The sequence below is a fragment of the Ambystoma mexicanum genome, chromosome 6q (genome assembly GCF_040938575.1).
Source record: "Ambystoma mexicanum isolate Mex_15411 chromosome 6q, UKY_AmexF1_1, whole genome shotgun sequence".
NCBI lineage: Eukaryota > Metazoa > Chordata > Amphibia > Caudata > Ambystomatidae > Ambystoma > Ambystoma mexicanum.
This window is the reverse complement of record NC_090937.1, coordinates 816,095,918-816,116,760: the sequence shown is the minus strand read 5'-3', so window position 1 is coordinate 816,116,760 and position 20,843 is coordinate 816,095,918. Positions and strand designations below refer to the sequence as shown.

At 42.7% G+C, this 20,843-nt stretch overlaps 1 protein-coding gene across 1 annotated transcript in view; it reads right to left on the bottom strand.

Moving 5' to 3' along the window:
- Window positions 1-20,843, bottom strand: part of ETFDH (electron transfer flavoprotein dehydrogenase) — a 920,962-nt gene that overhangs the window by 438,689 nt on the left and 461,430 nt on the right. Inside the window, exon 7 of the mRNA XM_069631338.1 lies at window positions 2,813-2,959. Within this exon, the coding sequence (XP_069487439.1) occupies window positions 2,813-2,959 (147 nt within the window). The remainder of the gene's footprint in view (window positions 1-2,812; window positions 2,960-20,843) is intronic.

Sequence of the window (20,843 nt, the reverse complement as noted above, 5' to 3'; positions counted from 1 at the left end):
CCAGAACAAGCTGAACTATAATTGCCCAGGAGGGAAAGCCTACCAGTGAAATAGTATTTTCCATGGATATCCTCAGGAGAAGGGAGTCATTTTCCTGACCTAAGTTAGTTTTCATAATGGTAGGGTCAGTTAGGTTCGTTTTAGACAGTGGACATATTCCTTTGGACATTCACAAATGACTGTCAAGCACCTTAGTAACATAGGCAGGGGCCACCCACAGTGATAGAGAAAGTTAAGCCTTATAATTATATTTAATAATATCTCGTCAAACATGTCCCCAGAGTGTCTGCGTCCTTCCTCTGACTTGTCACAATAATCGGTATCGTACGTTTTTACTGAGTAACAACGTCCGCAAGCATCAAAAGCCCGAAAATGCATAGCACCAAAGGTTCGAACACCAAAAGTTCGAACCTTTGGTGATATGCATTTAAGGTAGGTAAAAAAAAAAAAAACAGGTGGTGCGAGGGTGTCCCCCGCAACACTCCACTCACTACACTTTACAGTATAGTGAGCGGGGGTTGTAGGGGTCATGTATTTCGCATGGGAAATGTACAAACCTTTTGTGGTGCGTACATTTCCCATGCAAGTTTTTCCGTCGCGGGAAAACCAGCTGCGAACGGATCACGCAGATCCCAATAATCAGTAATGTCATTTGATTTAATTATTGATCCCATCAGTGATGTCATGCCTATGCAATTAGTGATGTCATCATTGTGGTCATACACTGCGCATAGCTAAGGTGCACTTGTTTGAAATGTGAGTGCTGAATTTCATGGATTTTTTTGGTTAAATCTGTTCACCTTAACTTTCTAAAGTAATGTTTTTCACTGAATTTTAAGGGTTTTGTTATACTATAGATTCTTAAAGCCCAGTAGCCATGGCCTTTGGCCGTGGCCACTGCATATATTGTGCCAATAGGTTCTTTTCAAGTCCACTAGCCATGGCCTTCAGCTGTGACAACTGTACATGTTGCACTAATAATTTTCTCCCAAAGGGCCATTGCCCCCTGCCTAGTAGGTATAATCTCTGAAGGTGCAAAAACAAAAAAGGTTCACTCCCTATTCCTCTGGAAGTGCAGATTGCCCCAATAACGGGAACACTGGCATAAATTGCTGCAGTAATCCTCCAGTATTCCCCCGATAAGCCAAAAAGTGCTTGAAAATTAAAAAGTCTTCTTGTTCTCAAAGGCACTCCCCATGTGCTCATCACCTCCTTTCTTGCCTCCTCCCGCCCCCGAATCACATCAATTGCTTTTTCATTCCCTAACCCTCCATTACACATTATCACTCTTCGGCTGTTTCTTTTCCGAGCATGTCTGGCGGCATTGCCGCGGTAAGCTTGCGAGACTTCTATGGTATTTCTGCGATAAGCCGAAAATGCTGTACCCTTTAATGGCACCCTAGACCACTCCTAACCACCCCCTCTCCCCAACTTCACATGGCATCCCCCTTCCGCCTCTAGCCTGATGTAAATGCATCCTTGTTCCCCCTTACAAATAATATTTTGAGCTCTTTTTGTTTTCAGCTTCCCACGTTTTATCGCAGGAATCAGTCGCATTGAGCAAAGAAAACAAAATGGCAGGTTTTCTATTCTGAAATGTCTTTCTGCTATAAAGCACTCTGGGAGATATATAATAGTTTTCGGGAGCTGGGGCACCCCTTCTCCATCAGATATTTTAAATGCTGGACGGATTTACCCTAAGCTAGTGAAGGAAATTAAGTCAACGCTTTGTGCCAGAGTTGTTCCTCATTCGATCCAAACCCATCTATTGTTTTTTTTGGGCTAAAGCTTCCCACAAATTGCACATTTTCTCTTTGGGAAAATTAATGGGAGTAGCTTTTTTAAGTTTTCTTAATAAAATTGACGTTTTTTTAAATCTTTTGGGGCCCATGACAAACTTTTGCTTGGAATATTTCATGCAAATCTGTCCAGCAAGTTAAATTTTATTTAAAAAAAAACAGTAAATTTTTCAGTATGATAGTTGGAGCCTTAACTAGGTTAACTGTGTGGACTAACTGCACTTCACTACCAGCCCTCCTCCCTCCTTAGGTTAAGCCAGAATGATCAGCCACATCTACTACCCTTCGAGAGGTCTGGTCTTTTTTTCTAGTTGGAATACTGAAACCCTTTAAGTTAGATGGTTACACAGCCTTCACCAGGGAGTTGTGCAAAATTCTCGACCCTCACTTCTGCTCCTCTTAACCTTCTACAGGCAGGTGCAATCAAGAGAGCTGAACTTAGCGCACATTGCAGCAGCCAGACCCAAAGCTTGCAAGTAAACTTCTCCGAAAACACCACACTTGCATCAGGTCGAGAGAAGTGCCTCCGAGTCCTGAAAAGGCATGGAGGAAGGGTAGTGGTTGAAATGCTTTGCTTGAATCTGGTTGGAGTGAACATAACATAGGACCAAGAGCTAAGACACAGAAATCTGGCTCGAGCCTTCGCTGCCTTGGCCACCTGTAGACCAGCCCATCAAATGGAGGCACGGAGTGTGCTGAGGCCCATTGCAAAATTAAAACACTTTTTTTTATACAGATGTAGATATAGGCCTTCCCATAATATGGTGTAGGCAGCAGGGCAGGGCAGGAGAAAGGATGGAGAGCAGATGCCAGAGAAGCAAAGTTATATAAAGTTATATAATTGCTTGAAGATATAATTCGACTTATATTTCAGATACCTTTAGTAAGTCAAAAACAGCCACTTTCACATTTTAGGCAAGGCTATTTGTCCTAAGTGAAGGGGAAACAACCTTGAAGCATTTCTTATAAAAATACATTTGTTAATGCAGCCCAGGAGAAGAATATGGCAATACCTCTTTCAGTCCAATGGCATAGGTTTGAGGTTGACAATGCTCCCTTAGGTTAAACTTCTTATATAACTGCTTAGCTATATGCCCATGGCAACCTTCCCCGAACACCGTAACTTTGGCATGCAGCTCCAGTCCTCTTTCAAAGGTACTCTGTAGAAGAAAAACATGGCATTATTGTGCAATTTAAAAACATTTAGGAGTAGAACTGCAACTTGCAATGGAGGGTATGCACTAATGCATGCTGGACAGAAGACACTGGAGGAAGACATTGCAATTCACATCATTTAAGCATGCAAGTGAAAATAATGAGAAATTGGGTAGTTTGGTAAACATGCTGCTCATCAGATGGACAAGGAAAAGGGTCTAGAACTTTCCAGGCTACCCTTGGACATTTACTGATGTTACCCTTGGTACTCCCTAAATCAACACCCTCTGTTGCCATTACTCAAACATTTTGGGCACTTGCAAGATAGAATTCAGAAGTGAGGAGCGGACTAGATGCCTAGTAAAGTTCTGATGGGCAGGGGTGGAAGAGGGGACAGATGAAATTCCACCCACTTGTCTATGAACTTTTGCTTTATGCTATCGCTGCATCTACCTAAAGCCCGTTCTATCTGCAAACATCACTGATGGCCCGAATGACCGGGAGAGCACAACACTGCTGCTGCAGGATATTTGTAGAGAGACAGTAAAACATAATTAATATTGATGCTTTGTTTTTTTTTCTGGTGCACTCAAACATGCCATAAATATGGAAAACATTGCCTGTATTTGATCCCAGGAAAAACACTGAATCATAATCCGCTCGAATTAAAATAATGAAAACAAAAGAGGAGCAGGGAATTAATTCAAAGGCACTGGGCTCCAATAGAGTGAACACGGAATGGCTTAGTGTAGTTCTGAGAAAGCCCAGCTTCGGATTACGGCTCTCAGTACTGCTAAGACCACCCAGAATCGGTCTGTGACTCTCAATGTCCACATAAAAAGCAGCCGAGGAATCGAAGGCCGCCACCACCACGGTTATGAACTAGGGGCATCTAAATGACTGCAACACTCCACGGAGGCCTGCTTTAAAACCACCACCTTCTCATGAATTTTATGAGAAGCTGTGTGACCATGCAATTTAAAACAAACCTGCCTGATTCCATCAAATCCTAGGAGGACAATGTTTACAGTAGGAAGGAAGGGATTAAACAATTCAGGAATTGTGGGTGTGATGAAATTACTGAGTACACAGATAGTAGGGGCTAAACCACCTATGAGGTAACACTACTAAACAAAAAGTGATCCCAATCAAAAGTGAAACAGGCACAGCCTGAAAGTTATACCTCCAAAGCCCATTTTGGTAGCGCACACTGAAGGAAAGCTAGATCTTCATGAAGGGTGTGGACTGAAAACAGTAAGGGTTGTATGTTAGGACAGTTTTTCTTAAGTTCAACTACGGGCTTATTAAAACCATACAACTGACAGTACAAAACACTCCACTCTTAGTATAAGGCTGTACCACCTGAGTATTTGGTAGCGTTGACAGAGCAGCCAGGCTCATTTTAGGAGGGAGAGGGGGTTGTAGGAAAGTACAAAGGACCTCTAGCACACAAACGGTTCAAAAGAAACACACCCAGGAGTATTATACAATAAAGGTTTATTATAAATACAAATAGGCCAAGGTATATCTTGGTGGGTAAGTCCTTTGTCATAGAATCATAAACAGAATATAAAAACACAACACAATGCTTAAGGTACACAAACCAAGGCATAGACTTTGTTCAGAATAATGTCAGTAGGACACACCCAAACTGCGCCACCGAAATCCAGACTACTCCTAAAATAATTGCCCTTGGTCACCATGATTGCAGTCAGCAAAGATTTTATTTTTTCATTGCCCCGTTGGTTGTTTACATGTGTTCCGGCCTCTCAAGGGCCTTTGTAAAACAGAACTTATTTTTGGGCAGATTAAATCATTTTCATGTTCTACCAATCATTTTACAAATATGATTAGAACATATGAATAGATTTGTAAAGTAATTGAAAATAACCATGAGTTAAAAGGAAAGGAAAAATCAGGTATTGTAGTCACCGTTAATTTAGAAAAAAGGGATTTTTTTTGTACATGCATCAAAGTAATTAGTACATGTAACAAAGTGAAACAACAAAAAGACGGGAAAAAGAAAACAGAAAAAATAAAGAATTTTGAGAGTGCGCATGCATGATCCCACCGTAATTCCTTTCAGTATACTCATTTTTTGCCATTTAGTATTACTTTTAGTCCAAAATACATATACTCATATCTCTAATACAAACTCCTTCCTGTGTAATAGGATCAAAATAATTATGTCCACGAGTATCAACACTGTTTAGTTTGTAATTCCCTTAATCCTGAGCGATTGGCCCTTTGTGTGCAACATCTGGTACAGTTTACTTGTGCCACGTTTGTGAATAATAAAACCCGCTTACCGAATTGTGGTCGGGTGAATCACAGGTTATCGTTTGCCTCTGCATGTATTTAAATAAATTTAAATTTTGTGGTTTCATCAAAAACGTGTCTGCACAGTATTTAAATGGATTTGAGTTTTGTGATTGTATCAAAACGTGTCCGCCCAGATGCTTAGTCTGTTACGGAAACACGATTATATAAACACAAGACTCGTGGAAGACCCTTGTGAGTCTCAGTACTGCTTCTGACAGTTATTATCTGAGCGCATTATAATAGAAAGGGACGCGGACAGAAATGTACGACCCCCTACCCTCTCTTACCTGTTTGAGCGCTGCAGACCCGTTTACTCGCGTCGGCAACCGTTTAGTGAAAGGCACTGGGTGCGCGCCCTGTGCTGTATATCTGTTACTATGACAATGTAAGTTGTCCCTCGTTGATGTCCACTCTAACCATATGTGGCCGCCATGTTGGAGCGGATAGAGGTGGTGAAAATGCAGTGAATATTAACACATACATATCACTATATGCTACTAAGAGTAATGTAATACTGTTGTAAATTAGCCTGTACGTTTATTTACTTGTGATGCATTTTATAAGCAGTCAAACATCACGGCTTGTTTACTTATTTTGACCGAGTATATTCCTAATTGCTATTGGAAATTACGACCTTGTTGCTGCATATATTTCCATTCTGTTTTCTCAATTCGAAAAAGGTCATGGATAATGCTGTCAGTTATAAGTTAGTAGATTTTGTACCAGATGATGCATACTCATATTAGCCCGTAGTTCTACCTATGCTATACAAATCTCATAAAACTCTTTCTACTTTTTATCTATAGTCACCCATAACCGGACTAAAATATATATATATATATATATATATATATATATATATATATATATATATATCATATATCATATATATATATATATATAAATATATATATAGCAAGAACAGTTTTAAAAATGATAAACCATAAAACAAAGATGTGGATAATCACGGGAAAGACACATTACCACTTGCTGAGTTGACTTCCTGTGGATTTGATTTTTCTCCATTGTTTGCTCCACCTATACATTGACACATTACACGTACAGATATAGATTCCACACATATATACATGAACAATAATATGATTTGCCTTATTGCAGATTACACAATTAATTATTTGTACAGTGCTTTATGCTGCGCAAGACGACCAACTGATTTACATTCTATCTACTTTCAGAGAAAATGAATCATCTCATTGTCCTGATTCAAACCAAATTCAATTAATCCGAATTTACAAATAGTTCTTGCTTCCATCTGTCTCAGTTTCTGCTCCAGGATTCCTCCTCTTCTGTCCAATTTCACCTTCTGTAGACCGATACATTTCAAATTCTTTTTGTCATCCATCTGATGTTCTAGTTGCCAGTGCTGGGCCAACGGCAGGGTTGGATCCTGGCTCCCCACTGTTGCAAAATGCTCTCAAATACGTGTTCTCACTTCTCTTATTGTACTTCAAATGTATATTAGTTTGCATACACATATCACGGCATATACTATAAATGTTGAATGGCAGTTCATGTCATCTTTTATCTCCATTCGAGTTCCTCTTTCATCCATGAAACTCATCATTGCTTCGTGGGCATAGCTGCACATGGTACATGTCTCACATTTTCTAAAACCTGATGTCCTCACTTGTAACCAGGTTCTTGTGGGTTCCTTGTTCAGTTCTGGCAGTAACGAAGGACTCAAAACCATCTTAATTGTTTTTGCTTTACGAATGTCATCCGGGGTTTGTCCCCAATATGATTTGAAAGATGAGGGTCTAATTTAAGAAGGTGTCAATATTTGTTTAGCACTTTCCTCAATTTTGTGTTTTCTTGACTGTAGGTTGTTATGAAGTTTATCTCATTCTGATCCTTTTCTTTCGGGTGAGATCTAGGTACCAAAGTTTGTTCCCAAGACATTTTTGTAGCGTTTTGTCGGGCTGCTTTAATACATGCTTTGGAATAGCCCCTTTGTTGAAAACGATCTTGCAGTAGATCCCATTCCGTTTCGAAATCAATAAAGCGATTGCAGTTTTGTCTAGCACTAATGAACTCCCCTGTTGGAATATTCCACTTTACTGGCCTATGATGGCAGCTTTGCACATGTAGGGTGGAGTTGACCTCTGTTTCCTTACAGAAAGTCCTTGGCGACAATTTCCTTCCATCCACGAAGATCGTCAGATCCAAAAAGTTAATTTGATTTGCACTCTCATGACCCACAAATTCAATTAAAAAATGAATGGCGACTACAATACCTGATTTTTCCTTTCCTTTTAACTCATGGTTATTTTCAATTTCTTTACAAATCCAATTATATGTTCTAATCATATTTGTAAAATGATTGGTAGAGCATTAAAATGATTTAATCTGCCCAAAAATAAGTTCTGTTTTGACAAAGGCCCTTGAGAGGCCGAAACACGTGTAAACAACTAAAGGGGCAATGAAAAAATAAAATCTTTGCTGACTGCAATCATAGTGACCAAGGTCAATTATTTTCGGAGTAGACTAGATTTCGGTGGCACAGTTTGGGTGTGTCCTACTGACATTGCATAGAAACCAAGAAGGGGGTGACTGGTCCTTCCTTGAACCACCACACCAACGCGAAACCATACCAATAGGTGGTACATTGGGGTCGCCAGCATAAGAAGCTGTACCCAGAAAAAAAAAAATAACCCACGTTACTTGAAAAATTGGGAACAGCAGCCTGCTGACCAATATTAAGGCTGAATTAGACAAAAAGGAAAAATACAATTAATGGCTGATTGCATGCTTAATCGTGATGAAGATGCAAATAAACTCTTTCACCAAAAGGTAGTATGGAGCATGGTTTCTCTAACACTAATCAGAAGAGAACCGAAGACTTGAGATACAAATTCATTAAATTGGAATGGGCTTCCTGCAAGGAAATAGACACATATTGGGAAATAATATCACTCAAAAACTGAGTAAGAATCAAATACCAAGGGGACTCTGCATACTCATTTTGCCTGACTTCTCAAAGGAAGAGGATAAGGTTCTGGCTAACTATTGGGAATTGAATCTCAACACCAGTTCAGAAAACATGCTTAGAATGTTGGTGCAACATGCAGAAAGAGCACAAACGTGCAACTGATCAGATTGATATTATCACCAAGGAAATTGCAGACGCCACAGCATTGGAAACAACGAAAGAAAAAAACTATAAAAAGATGTATGAAATTCTAAAAGGAGTACCAAGACGATATTAAATTAAGAAAACTACGTACATTTTTCAGGGATGATAGGGACTATCAGGAGGACCGTGTCTACACATTTCAAGAGAAATTTGATAAATTAGCCAAATCATCATCCAAATCCAGTACGCCCAATACATCCTCTGCTAGCTCAGAGGTGGATTCAGATACAGACAAAGATACAGGGGACCGAGAGGAATTAGGAGATAAAGAAGAATCAGAAACAGACAAAACTAAGAACAGGAAAAATGATGGTGCAGGATTTCTGAACCAAATAAGGAGGTACAAGAAAGGAACCAAGAATTTAAACCAAAAGCAAGTTTGTTTTCAGCTACCGGATGCACAAAGCAGGAATACCCCAGTGCAAGGAGGAGAGGAAGGAGGGGGGGGGGTTGTAGACTCCAGCAACCCCGATGCACTAGAAGATTTGACGGTTGACGAGAGCGGCCGCCAGGGAAGCAGCCCGGAAAAGCAAGCAACTAATCTTGTAATGAATATATCAAGTCGCAACCTGACTGACGAATTATCAGTTCTGAATAAAGGATTATCCTATTCACCTACCAACCACTTAGATCTTATCAACACACAGATCGACTTATTTAAATTTGTACGTAAGCTCAGATTGAAGAAATATTTTGCAACAGCAGCCAAGAAAAAACAGGACACTGAGGAAACAAGGGAGATAAGTGATTTCACAATTGAAGACATTGAAAATATCCATCTTCTAAGTACTTTGCAGGAATCGGAGACTCATGAAATTCACACCACTATGAATGAACTGGGAATCACTCACAAGGAACTAAAGAACAAATCAAGGATTACACCGCAATTTGCAGCAGAAAACTTAGAGGTCTTCTACAAAGCAACCACCAAAGATATATATGAACTATATGACAGTCTAAACAGAACATGTGACACCTCTAATTTAACTAAAAAAGAAAAATTGGCACTAAGGGATCTACAAAAGGATAATGATATAGTGATCAAAGAGGCGGACAAGGGGGGAAATATTGTGGTGATGGACAGACAAGACTATCCAAATTGCATTAAACCACTTATTAACACCAGCATGCTAAGAGGAACTGCCCAGCAACCCTAAAAATGACATCCTATTCCAGATGGAGGAATCAATTACCAAATGGCACAGGAAGGGGTTAATTTCGGAAGAAAGGAAGGCATTGACGAACAAATTTCCGATGATACCTACTCTGTATTTTCTTCCAAGGGTTCACAAGCCTTTTCAAAAGATTCCAGAAGGATGCCCAATGCTCAGCGGTTTTGGGTGGCTACCGGAGAGGATCTCTGAGTATATTGATAACGCTTTACGACCTAGGGTGCCTAAACTAAAGGCCTTTATCAAAGATACTACTGATACAATCAAGATCATCAATAAAGTGGTCTGGAACGCATCATACTTACTGGCTTCCTGGGATGTATGTTCTCTGTATACCATCATTGAACGCACAGAAGCTATCAATACCATAGAATATGAGTTTAGGGATGACACTGCATCTCATTACCAACATGTTCAGATGCTTAAGGAGATGCTGATATTCACACTGAACAACAACATAACAACGAATTCTACGGGCAAAAGAGAGGGATGATCGCTATGGGCACTAAGTATGCACCACCCCTAGTGAATTTATTCATGGGGATGTACGAAGACAAACAAGTCTATTTGGACGAGGCTTACAGTAAGAATGTGAAATTATGGATATGATTCATTGACGATGTTCTGCTAATATGGGATGGAACAAGTGAGGAGCTAAATGATTTCAAACACAGAATGAATCAAAATAAACTTGGAATTGAATTTGTGGGTCATGAGAGTGCAACTCAAATTAACTTTTTGGACCGGACGATCTTCGTGGATGGTAGGAAATTGTCCACAAGGACTTTTCAAAAGGAAACAGAGGTCAACTCCACCCTACATGCGCAAAGCAGTCATCATAGGCCAGTAAAGTGGAATATTCCAACAGGGGAGTTCATTAGGGCTAGACGAAACTGCAATTGCTTTATTGATTTCGAAACGGAACGTGATCTACTGCAAGATCATTTTCAACAAAGGGGCTATTCCAAAGCATGTATTAAAGCAGTCCGACAAAAGGCTACAAAAATGTCTTGGGAACAAACATTGGTACCTAGATCTCACCCTAAAGAAAAGGATCAGAATGAGATAAACTTCATAACAACCTGAAGTCAAGAAAACACAAAATTGAGGAAAGTGCTAAACAAAAATTGGCGCCTTCTTAAATTGGACCCTCATCTTTCAAATCATATTGGGGACAAACCCCGGATGACATTTCATAAAGCAAAAACAATTAAGATGGTTTTGAGTCCTTCGTTACTGCCAGAACTGAACAAGGAACCCACGAGAACCTGGTTACAAGTGAGGACATCGGGTTTTAGAAAATGTGGGACATGTACCAAGTGCAGCTATGTCCACGAAGCAACGATGAGTTTCATGGATGAAAGAAGAACTCAAATGGAGATAAAAGATAACAAACTGCTGTTCAGAATTTATAGTATATGCCGTGATGTGTGTATGCAAACTAATATACATTGGAAGTACAGTAAGAGAAGTGAGAACACGTATTCGAGAGCATTTTGCAACAGTGGGGAGCCAGGATCCAACCCTGCCGTTGGCCCAGCACTGGCAACTAGAACATCAGATGGATGACAAAAAGAATTTGAAATTTATCGATCTACAGAAGGTGAAATTGGACAGAAGAGGAGGAAACCTGGAGCAGAAACTGGGACAGATGGAAGCAAGAACTATTTGTAAATTCAGATCAATTGAATTTGGTTTGAATCAGGACAATTAGATGATTCATTTTCTCTGAAAGTAGATACAATGTAAACCAGTTGGTCGTCTTGCTGTAGCATAAAATACTGTACCAATAATTGTGTAATCTGCAATAAGGCAAATCATGTTATTGTTCATGTATATATGTGAGGAATCTATATCTGTACGTGTAATGTGTCAATGTATAGGTGGAGCAAACAAAGAAGAAAAATCAAATCCACAGGAAGTCAATTCAGCAAGTGGTAATGTGTCTTTTCAGTGATCATCCTTATCTTTGTTCTAAGGTTTATCATTTCTAAAACTTTTCTTGACAGATTATATATATATATCAGTCCGATTATGGGTGACTTTAGATAAAAATAGAAAGAGTTTTATGAGATTTGTATAGCATAGGTAGAACTACGGGCTAATATGAGTATGCATGATCTGGTACAAAATCTACTTACTTATATCTGACAGCATTATCCATGACCTTTTTCGAATTGAGAAAACAGAATGGAAATATATGCGGCAACAAGGTCGTAATTTCCAATAGCAATTAGGAATATACTCGGTCAAAATAAGTAAACAAGCCGTGATGTTTGACTATTTATGAAATGCATCACAAGTAAATAAACGTACCGGCTAATTTACAACAGTATTAAATTACTCTTAGTAGCATATAGTGATATGTATGTGTAAATATACACTGCATTTTCACCACCTCTATCCGCTCCAACATGGCTGCCACATATGGTTAGAGTGGGCATCAACGAGGGACGACTTACGTTGTCATAGTAACAGATATACAGCACAGGGCGCGCACCCAGTGCCTTTCACTACACGGGTGCCGACGCGAGTAAACAGGTCTGCAGCGCTCAAACAGGTTAGAGAGGGCAGGGGGTCGTATATTTCTGTCAGTGTCCCTTTCTGTGATAGCATGCTCAGATAATCACTGTCAGAAGCAGTACTGAGACTCGCGAGGGTCTTCCGCGAGTCTTGTGTTTATACAATCGTGTCTCCGTAACAGACTAAGCATCTGTGCGGACACGTTTTGATACAATCACAAAACTCAAATCCATTAAAATACTGTGCAGACACATTTTTGATGAAACCACAAAACTTAAATTAATTTAAATACATGCAGAAACAAACAGTTTAGATATAATGTACATGCATAAAAAGAAAAAGGAATACAGATCCTTAAGTATACTGCTTTCACTTTTTACAGGGATTAACCCTTGATTCATCCGACCACAATTCGGTAAGCAGGTTTTATTATTCACAACCGTGGCACAAGTAAACTGTACCAGATGTTGCACACAAAGGGGAAATCGCTCAGGATTAAGGGGATTACAAACTAAACAGTGTTGATACTCGTGGACATAATTATTTTGATCCTATTACACAGGAAGGAGATTTTATTATGGATATGGGTATATATTTTGGACTAAAAGTAATACTAAATTACAAAAAAGGAGTATACTGAAAGAAATTACGGTGGGATCATGTATGCGCACTCTCAAAATTCTTTATTTTTTCTGTTTTATTTCCCGTCTTTTTGTTGTTTCACTTTGTTTCATGTACTACTTATTACTTTGATGCATGTACAAAAAAATCCCTTTTTTTCAAAATTAATGGTGACTACAATACCAGATTTTTCCTTTCCTTTTAGCGCATGGTTATTTTCAATTTCTTTACAAATCCAATGATATGTTCTAATCACATTTGTAAAATGATAGGTAAAGCATGAAAATGATTTAATCTGCCCAAAAATAAGCTCTGTTTTGACTTTACAATTCGTTTGGAACAAAGAGATTACCATCTGTTCTCCCTCTTTGCTGGTCAATTTCATTATACGGCAACCGTTCTGCAGTGATCCGCAGACGGCGTTGAATGCTCAGGCTAAGTTGTGCTGCCTCTTCAGTTTTTAAATACATGCAGCTCTGGATCTCCTTACGGGCTCCTTACGATCTCCTTAAATTGCCTGGGGCGCCCTCCGGGTCGTGTTTTAGTCCTGAATTGTCTGGCGTGACTGGCCACACTACACTGCATAGGTTGTTGCAGCAGCTAGGTTTTCATGAGAATGGTGACGCCCACCTCCTGAGGAAGACGTTCAGTTAACCACTGCTACACGTCAAAACCGGTCGAGAGATAAATTCTACAGGGATGTGATCTTTGTAACTGTTCTTCCTATCCACCCTGACAATAGATGGTCTGTGAATTATTTCTATTGTTTGTAAACATCGCAATAATGTGCGTCATTATGGGGACTAGTTATGAATTCCTTTTCCCCATTGGTTCTTACCATGTTTTTTGTGTCTTTTACTACTTTGGATGTATGCCACGGTATGAGGAGTTGTGTGTGAATGAATGCACCATGTATGTTGAGTAGGAGTGATGATGTTTTAGCCGATTTTTGGCATATTGTTGCTGCTGTTTTGCTATTTTAAAATGATCAGTGTATAATAATTTTCTGTTATTTATTCACTAGTCTTCAATTTTTATATCAATTTAAATAAATTTTGATACAATTTTTCTAAATATAATTTTCTCTGGACATATCTTTTCTGTTTTTTGATGCTATTATAATACTCTGGTCCAGAGGCTAGAATTACTCTGCTCTTTTCAGTGTTTGCTGTTTTGACAAAGGTCCTCGAGAGGCCGAAACACGTGTAAACAACCAAAGGGCAATAAAAAAATAAAATCTTTGCTGACTGCAATCATAGTGACCAAGGGCAATTATTTTCGGAGTAGACTAGATTTCGGTGGCGTAGTTTGGGTGTGTCCTACTGACACTGCATAGAAACCAAGGGGGGGGGGACAGGTCCTTCCTTGAACCACCACACCAACGCGGCACCATACCAATAGGTGTCATGATGCCTACCCCCGGAGCACCAGGCCAGGCCCAGCACCCCCGGAAGCAGGCATCATGCCCTTGGGTAAAAGCCCAGCGGCCCCTTATAGGGGCTCTTTGGACTCAGTCCTGGCGCCTTTGGCGCCAGGCTCATGTTGGATATCAGTCCTGGCGCCATAGGCGCCAGGCTCATAAAGGGAGGTGTTTTGTGTACTTACCTGATGCAGACCATGCTGCACGCTTCAGGCCTCCCTGAGACCTGAAAGGGACTATTTTTTCATAGGGACTATTTTTTCACTCGGGCGTGGCCAGGGAAGGATACATACCTAGTTGGGGAAGGACTTCTTTGGAGGCTATTTAAGCCACGCCCAGACAGCAGCTCATGCTTCGCGTTGTTCTGCTTCCTGCAGCTTAACGCTCACCGTGTCTGCTCCTGCTCCTGGACTCCAGCCACGCCCGCCTCGAACCTGGAAGACCTGCAAGGAAGGAAGAGAAGAGAAAGGTGAACACCAAGGACTATTTCAAACTTCTTACCTGCATCCGTAATCTTCTCGCTAGCATCCCTGAAGAAAGACTTCCATTTAAAAGCATTGCGTTGCTCGCTGCAGCGCCACGCTTCACTCACCTGTCCTCGAGACATCTCCCGGCTCCATCGCGGCTGTCAGCATCGGACGCCACATCTCTGCACCTAGGGGAGAGAGGAAGAAACAAAAGGCGAGCAGAAGGAACACAGAAGGAAAGCCTGATTAACAGCCGCCCCGTTGGCAGGTACCATACCCCGGCCCCTATGGTGAAAGGACAAGAGACATTTCCGGGGAATGATAAGGACATTTAGAGGGATCGCCCTCATCACTACTCACCTCGGCAGTTTAACCCCTCGACGCATCGCCTTCATTCTGCACCTGAAATAAAGGACAGATCACAGGTTAGAAAGACAACATAAAGGGGGCCTCACTTGAACTTTGAACTTTCATACTTACGGCGCATCGCTCAGGAAAGTCAAGTGGATTTTGCCAGCGCCATTCTGAAAACGAGTGAAGTAACTGGACGAACACGCGCCACTGCACCAGAAGCAGGATGGAGAGTTCATCCTTCCAAACCATAAGGTGAGCTTAAACCGGGGGTTTGGAAGAAGTTAGAGAGGAACGAAGGGGGAAAAGGGGGAGCTAGCACACTATTCTGCAGACTGTTAATCCCCTTTCTCATATGCAGAAGGATATTCCTACGGGCCAGGCAAGCACGATTTGGAGGTCCTGTCCAATCGGTGTTCCGGGGTCCTGCGCATCACGCTAGAAGAGGCCACAGCAATCCAGACTAGACCAGCGCCCCCGTGGGAACCAGGTGAGCGTTACAGAACGCGAAGCCTTCCTACAAATTCCCACCCAGGCGCTATGGAAACTTCCGAAACTGACCAGTTGGCCCAATTACTGGGGGAATTACGGGCCGAACTACACGCTGCTCATCAAGAGACTAGTGCCCTCAGGAGGGAAGTGATTGTAATAAAGGATAGAGCTGATGACCTGGCTAGACAGCTTTTGCAAGGTCAAGCTGGACAAACTCCTTTACCCGGTTCCGGGGGGAACCCCGCTCCTGTGGTTTCCAGTAACCCGGTGCAGATTAATCTACCTGGAAACATGCCGCTGGCCCCACCTGAACGCTTTGCTGGGGACCCCAAATGATTCGCCGTATTCATGAATCAGTGTCGTTTGCACTTCCTATGCAGACCTGGGGCCTTCCCTAATGATCAGACCAAGGTAGCCTTTGTGTTGTCATATCTCAGCGGCTGTGCTGCCGATTGGTCAGTCCCACTGGTAACTCAAGATGACCCGATTCTTCGTGATTTTCAAGGATTTCAAACAAGCATGGAAAGGTTATTTGCTCAACACTCCCAGGGACAGGCTCTGGATGACGAACTTCGTTCTCTGCGCCAGGGCAATGAAGACCTTCTATCCTACATTGCAACCTTCAATAGACTAATTGTGGAAACTGGTTGGCCAGAGGATAAAAGAATCACGTTATTCTATCGAGGTCTACGCGGAGAACTTAAAGATGTCCTGGCATAAGTTGTAAATCCGCCCCAAGAATGCACTGAATATATAGACTTAGTGGTCTAATTGGATCACAGGCTGCAAAACAGAAAAGCAGATCGGTCCAAGTTTGAAACCCGGGTGTTGGCCAAGACCCACGCTAACCCCAAGGGGGCTGATGCCTCGGAGCCTATGCAAATCGGAGGTGTTAAAGGACCCCTAACTCAAAAAGAACGGGAAAGACGACGACAGATGCAATTATGCCTTTATTGTGGGTCCTACGGACACTTTCTACGAGATTGCCCGGTTAAGCCGCCCAAGAAGGTGGTAGGAACCGCTGATAAAATCCATGGAAACTCTGTAACGGGAAACGACCACGCCCGGCAAGCGTAGGGGTCCGCTTGCCGAGCTTGAAAACTAACTCTCAGACCTCACATTTCATTGTGCCAATGGTCCTCGTAGATCCGGAACAGCCTAAACGGTTGCATGCTATAAAGGCATACATCGATAGCGGGGCTATAGGAAACTATGTGGATCGAGAATTGGTCTCTAGGATAAACCTCCCTCTGCGTCCTAAAACCAACAAAGATGTCATCACCACAGTAGATGGAACCGAAATTGCCTCTGGACCGGTATCACATTCCACAGCTGAGGTGACACTTGTAGGTCCGGATGGCCATCAGGAGGCAGTTGCGTTTGATGTAATCAAGGCTCCACAGTTTCAGCTTATTCTCGGAATCCCTTGGTTAGAGACACATAATCCTCGAATTGGTTGGCGAGCGAAGAGAATAACCTTCCCGGATTGTGCACAAACCTGCTACCCAGAAAATCCAAAGATTAATCTAGCATCAGTAACCTCTGTCCCGTGCAACTACCTCCAGAGTACCAAGACTTTCAGGACGTCTTCCAAAAGGAACAGGCCAACACGTTACCTCCCCACAGATCGTACGATTGCCAAATCGATCTGGTGCCCAGTGCACAACCCCCTTGTAGCAGGCTTTACGCCCTTACTGAACCAGAGAATCTGCATTTGAGACAATATTTAGATCAATACCTCGCCAATGGTTTCATTCGCCCGTCAAAGTCCCCGGCATCCTCAGCTTTGTTCTTCGTGCCTAAAAAAGGAGGCGACCTTAGAACTTGTATCGATTACCACGCATTGAACCAGATAACTGTTAAAAATCGTTACCCTCTGCCTCTGATCCCTGAACTCCTTGACCAGGTGAAGGACGCTTGCGTATACACCAAGTTAGATCTCCGGGGGGCTTATCATCTGGTACGAGTAAAAGAAGGCGACGAATGGAAAACGGCCTTCCGTACAAAATATGGACTATTCAAATACCAGGTGATGCCTTTCGGGTTGTGCAACGCGCCTGCAGCCTTCCAATTCTTCATGAATGATGTCCTTCAGGAACTCATCGATGTCTGTGTTGTCGTGTATATCGATGACATTCTTGTGTACTCCTCTTCGGAATCTGATCACAGAAAGCATGTCAGGGCCGTCCTAGAGAAACTGCGCCAGCACAAACTGTTTGCCAAGCTGGAAAAATGTGTTTTCCATACCACCGAGGTTGAGTTTCTCGGATTCATCCTGACACCTAAAGGGGTCCAAATGGATTCACGGAAAGTGGATGCCACCCTCAAATGGCCATCACCTAGTTCGGTGAAAGGTGTCCAAAGCATGCTTGGTTTTGCTAACTTTTATCGCAGGTTTATCCCGGAGTTTTCACGTGTGGTGCAACCCATCACTGCACTCTTGCGAAAAAATAAACGTTTTGAATGGACCGAGGAAGCCGAACAGGCCTTTCAGGAGTTGAAAGCTAAGTTCACGTCCGCACTATTTTGAAGCACCCGCGTCCCGATCTCCCATATATAGTCGAAACCGACTCGTCCAGCTTAGCCATGGGAGCTGTCCTGTCTCAGAGAGACCCTGAAACCAACCAACTGCACCCCGTAGCATTTTGGTCCAGAAAGTTCTCGCCGCCGGAGATAAATTATGCGATCACCGATAAGGAACTATTAGCCATTAAGTCTGCCTTCAAGGCTTGGCGGCATTATCTCCTCGGCGCCCGGCATACCATCACCGTGATCACCGAAATTTACAATATTTAAAAACTGCCAAGGCTCAATCTTCTCGACAGCTCCGATGGGCTTTGTTCTTTGCTGAGTTCGATTTTGTAATCACCTACCGCCCCGGCTATAAGAATGGTAAGGCGGACGCTTTATCCCGAATTGGAATGGAAGAAATAGACACAAACTCAGAACCTGTGCCGATAATTCCCGAACAAAGAATTTTGGGTATAACCACTTTACAAATCCTTGAAGACATTCAAGCACGAGTGAAACAATTCCTGGACTCTTCAGCCTTGCAGGATTGGATCAAAAGGGGGTCTAACTTTTCAGTCAAGGATGGCTTACCTTACTTCCAAGTACGCTTATTTTTGCCAGAAAAGGAATTGCAAGAACTGGTTATTTCCCGTCATCATGATACCCTGATGGAAGGACATCCTGGCATTGCCAAAACAGAGGAAAAGGTTAAACGACAATTCTGGTGGCCTTCCTGGCGAAAGGATATTAAATATTTTGTGATGTCCTGTGGAGTTTGTGCCCAAAACAAAGGTCAAAAGACAAGACCCGCCGGTCTTCTTCAGCCCTTAGACATTCCACCAGCACCTTGGCACACCCGGTCACTAGATTTTATCACAGACCTACCTTCTTGTAATGGTTACAATATTATTCTGGTTGTGGTGGATTAATTTTCCAAAATGGCCCACTTTATTCCGTTGAAAGGATTACCTTCAGCCTTTGTTCTTGCCAAAGAATTCCTCGAAAATATCATCTGTTTGCATGGATTCCCGTCCATACTAGTCTCCGATCGGGGAAGCCAGTTTATTTCTCATTTTTGGAAAAAGTGTTGTCAACTGACACAAATCGACGTAAGACTCTCGACCAGCCACCACCCACAGACTGATGGTCAGACGGAGAGAACGAACCAGACCCTTGAACAATATCTACGATGTATGTTGCACCAATCGGAGGTTAATTGGAAGGACATTTTATGGGTGGCAGAATATGCATACAATAACTCGATACACTCTGGAGCTGGTCAGAGCCCCTTTTATACCCTATATGGACATCACCCTCGTACTTCAGACTTGGACTCACCTCTGAGCCTTGAAATGCCCGCAGTGGACCATTTGCATTCTACGATTACTCAGGCCTTCAAGGATGCAACTACACATTTGCAACATGCGAAAGGGAAATACAAAAAGAATGCGGATCTGCATCGAAGAGAGGCGCCTCCATACCAAATAGGGGATCAAGTATGGTTGGCTACCAAACACCTATCACTCAAGGGGCCTCGAACTTTTAATCCAAGGTATTTAGGCCCTTACTCGATCAAAGCTATAATCAACCCAGTGGCAGTCAAGCTCGATCTACCAACTAACATGCGGATTCACCCCGTTTTTAATGCGTCACTTTTGAAACCAGTGCACCCAGGAACCAGATTAACAAAGCCACCAGAACCGATTCAGATAGATGGGGAGCCTGAATTCGAGGTGAAGAACATTTTGGATTCTAAGATCTTAAAATCAAAACTTTTCTATCTAATTGATTGGAAAGGGTACGGGCCTCAGGAAAGGTCTTGGGAACCCAGTGATCACGTACATGCACCTCGGCAGGTAAAAAGTTTCCATCAGAATTTCCCAAACAAACCGAAACCTCCACAAGGAATGACCTTGTGGGGGGGGGTGAAGGGGGTAGTGCTGTCATGATGCCTACCCCCGGAGCACCAGGCCAGGCCCAGCACCCCCGGAAGCAGGCATCATGCCCTCGGGTAAAAGCCCAGCAGCCCCTTATAGGGGCTCTTTGGACTCAGTCCTGGCGCCTGCGCCAGGCTCATGTTGGACATCAGTCCTGGCGCCATAGGCGCCAGGCTCATAAAGGGAGGTGTTTTGTGCACTTACCTGATGCAGACCATGCTGCACGCTTCAGGCCTCCCTGAGACCTGAAAGGGACTATTTTTTCATAGGGACTATTTTTTCACTCGGGCGTGGCCAGGGAAGGAAACATACCTAGTTGGGGAAGGATACATACCTGGGACTTCTTTGGAGGCTATTTAAGCCACGCCCAGACAGCAGCTCATGCTTCGCGTTGTTCTGCTTCCTGCAGCTTAACGCTCACTGTGTCTGCTCCTGCTCCTGGACTCCAGCCACGCCCGCCTCGAACCTGGAAGACCTGCAAGGAAGGAAGAGAAGAGAAAGGTGAAAACCAAGGACTATTTCAAACTTCTTACCTGCATCCGGAATCTTCTTGCTAGCATCCCTGAAGAAAGACTTCCATTTAAAAGCATTGCGTTGCTCGCTGCAGCGCCACGCTTCACTCACCTGTCCTCGAGACATCTCCCGGCTCCATCGCGGCTGTCAGCATCGGACGCCACATCTCTGCACCAGGGGGAGAGAGGAACAAACAAAAGGTGAGCAGAAGGAACACAGAAGGAAAGCCTGATTAACAGCCATAATACTTACCGGCTTTTCTTCCACATTTCGGGTCGGCGCCGCCCCGTTGGCATGTACCATACCCCGGCCCCTATGGTGAAAGGACAAGAGACATTTCCGGGGAATGATAAGGACATTTAGAGGGATCGCCCTCATCACTACTCACCTCGGCAGTTTAACCCCT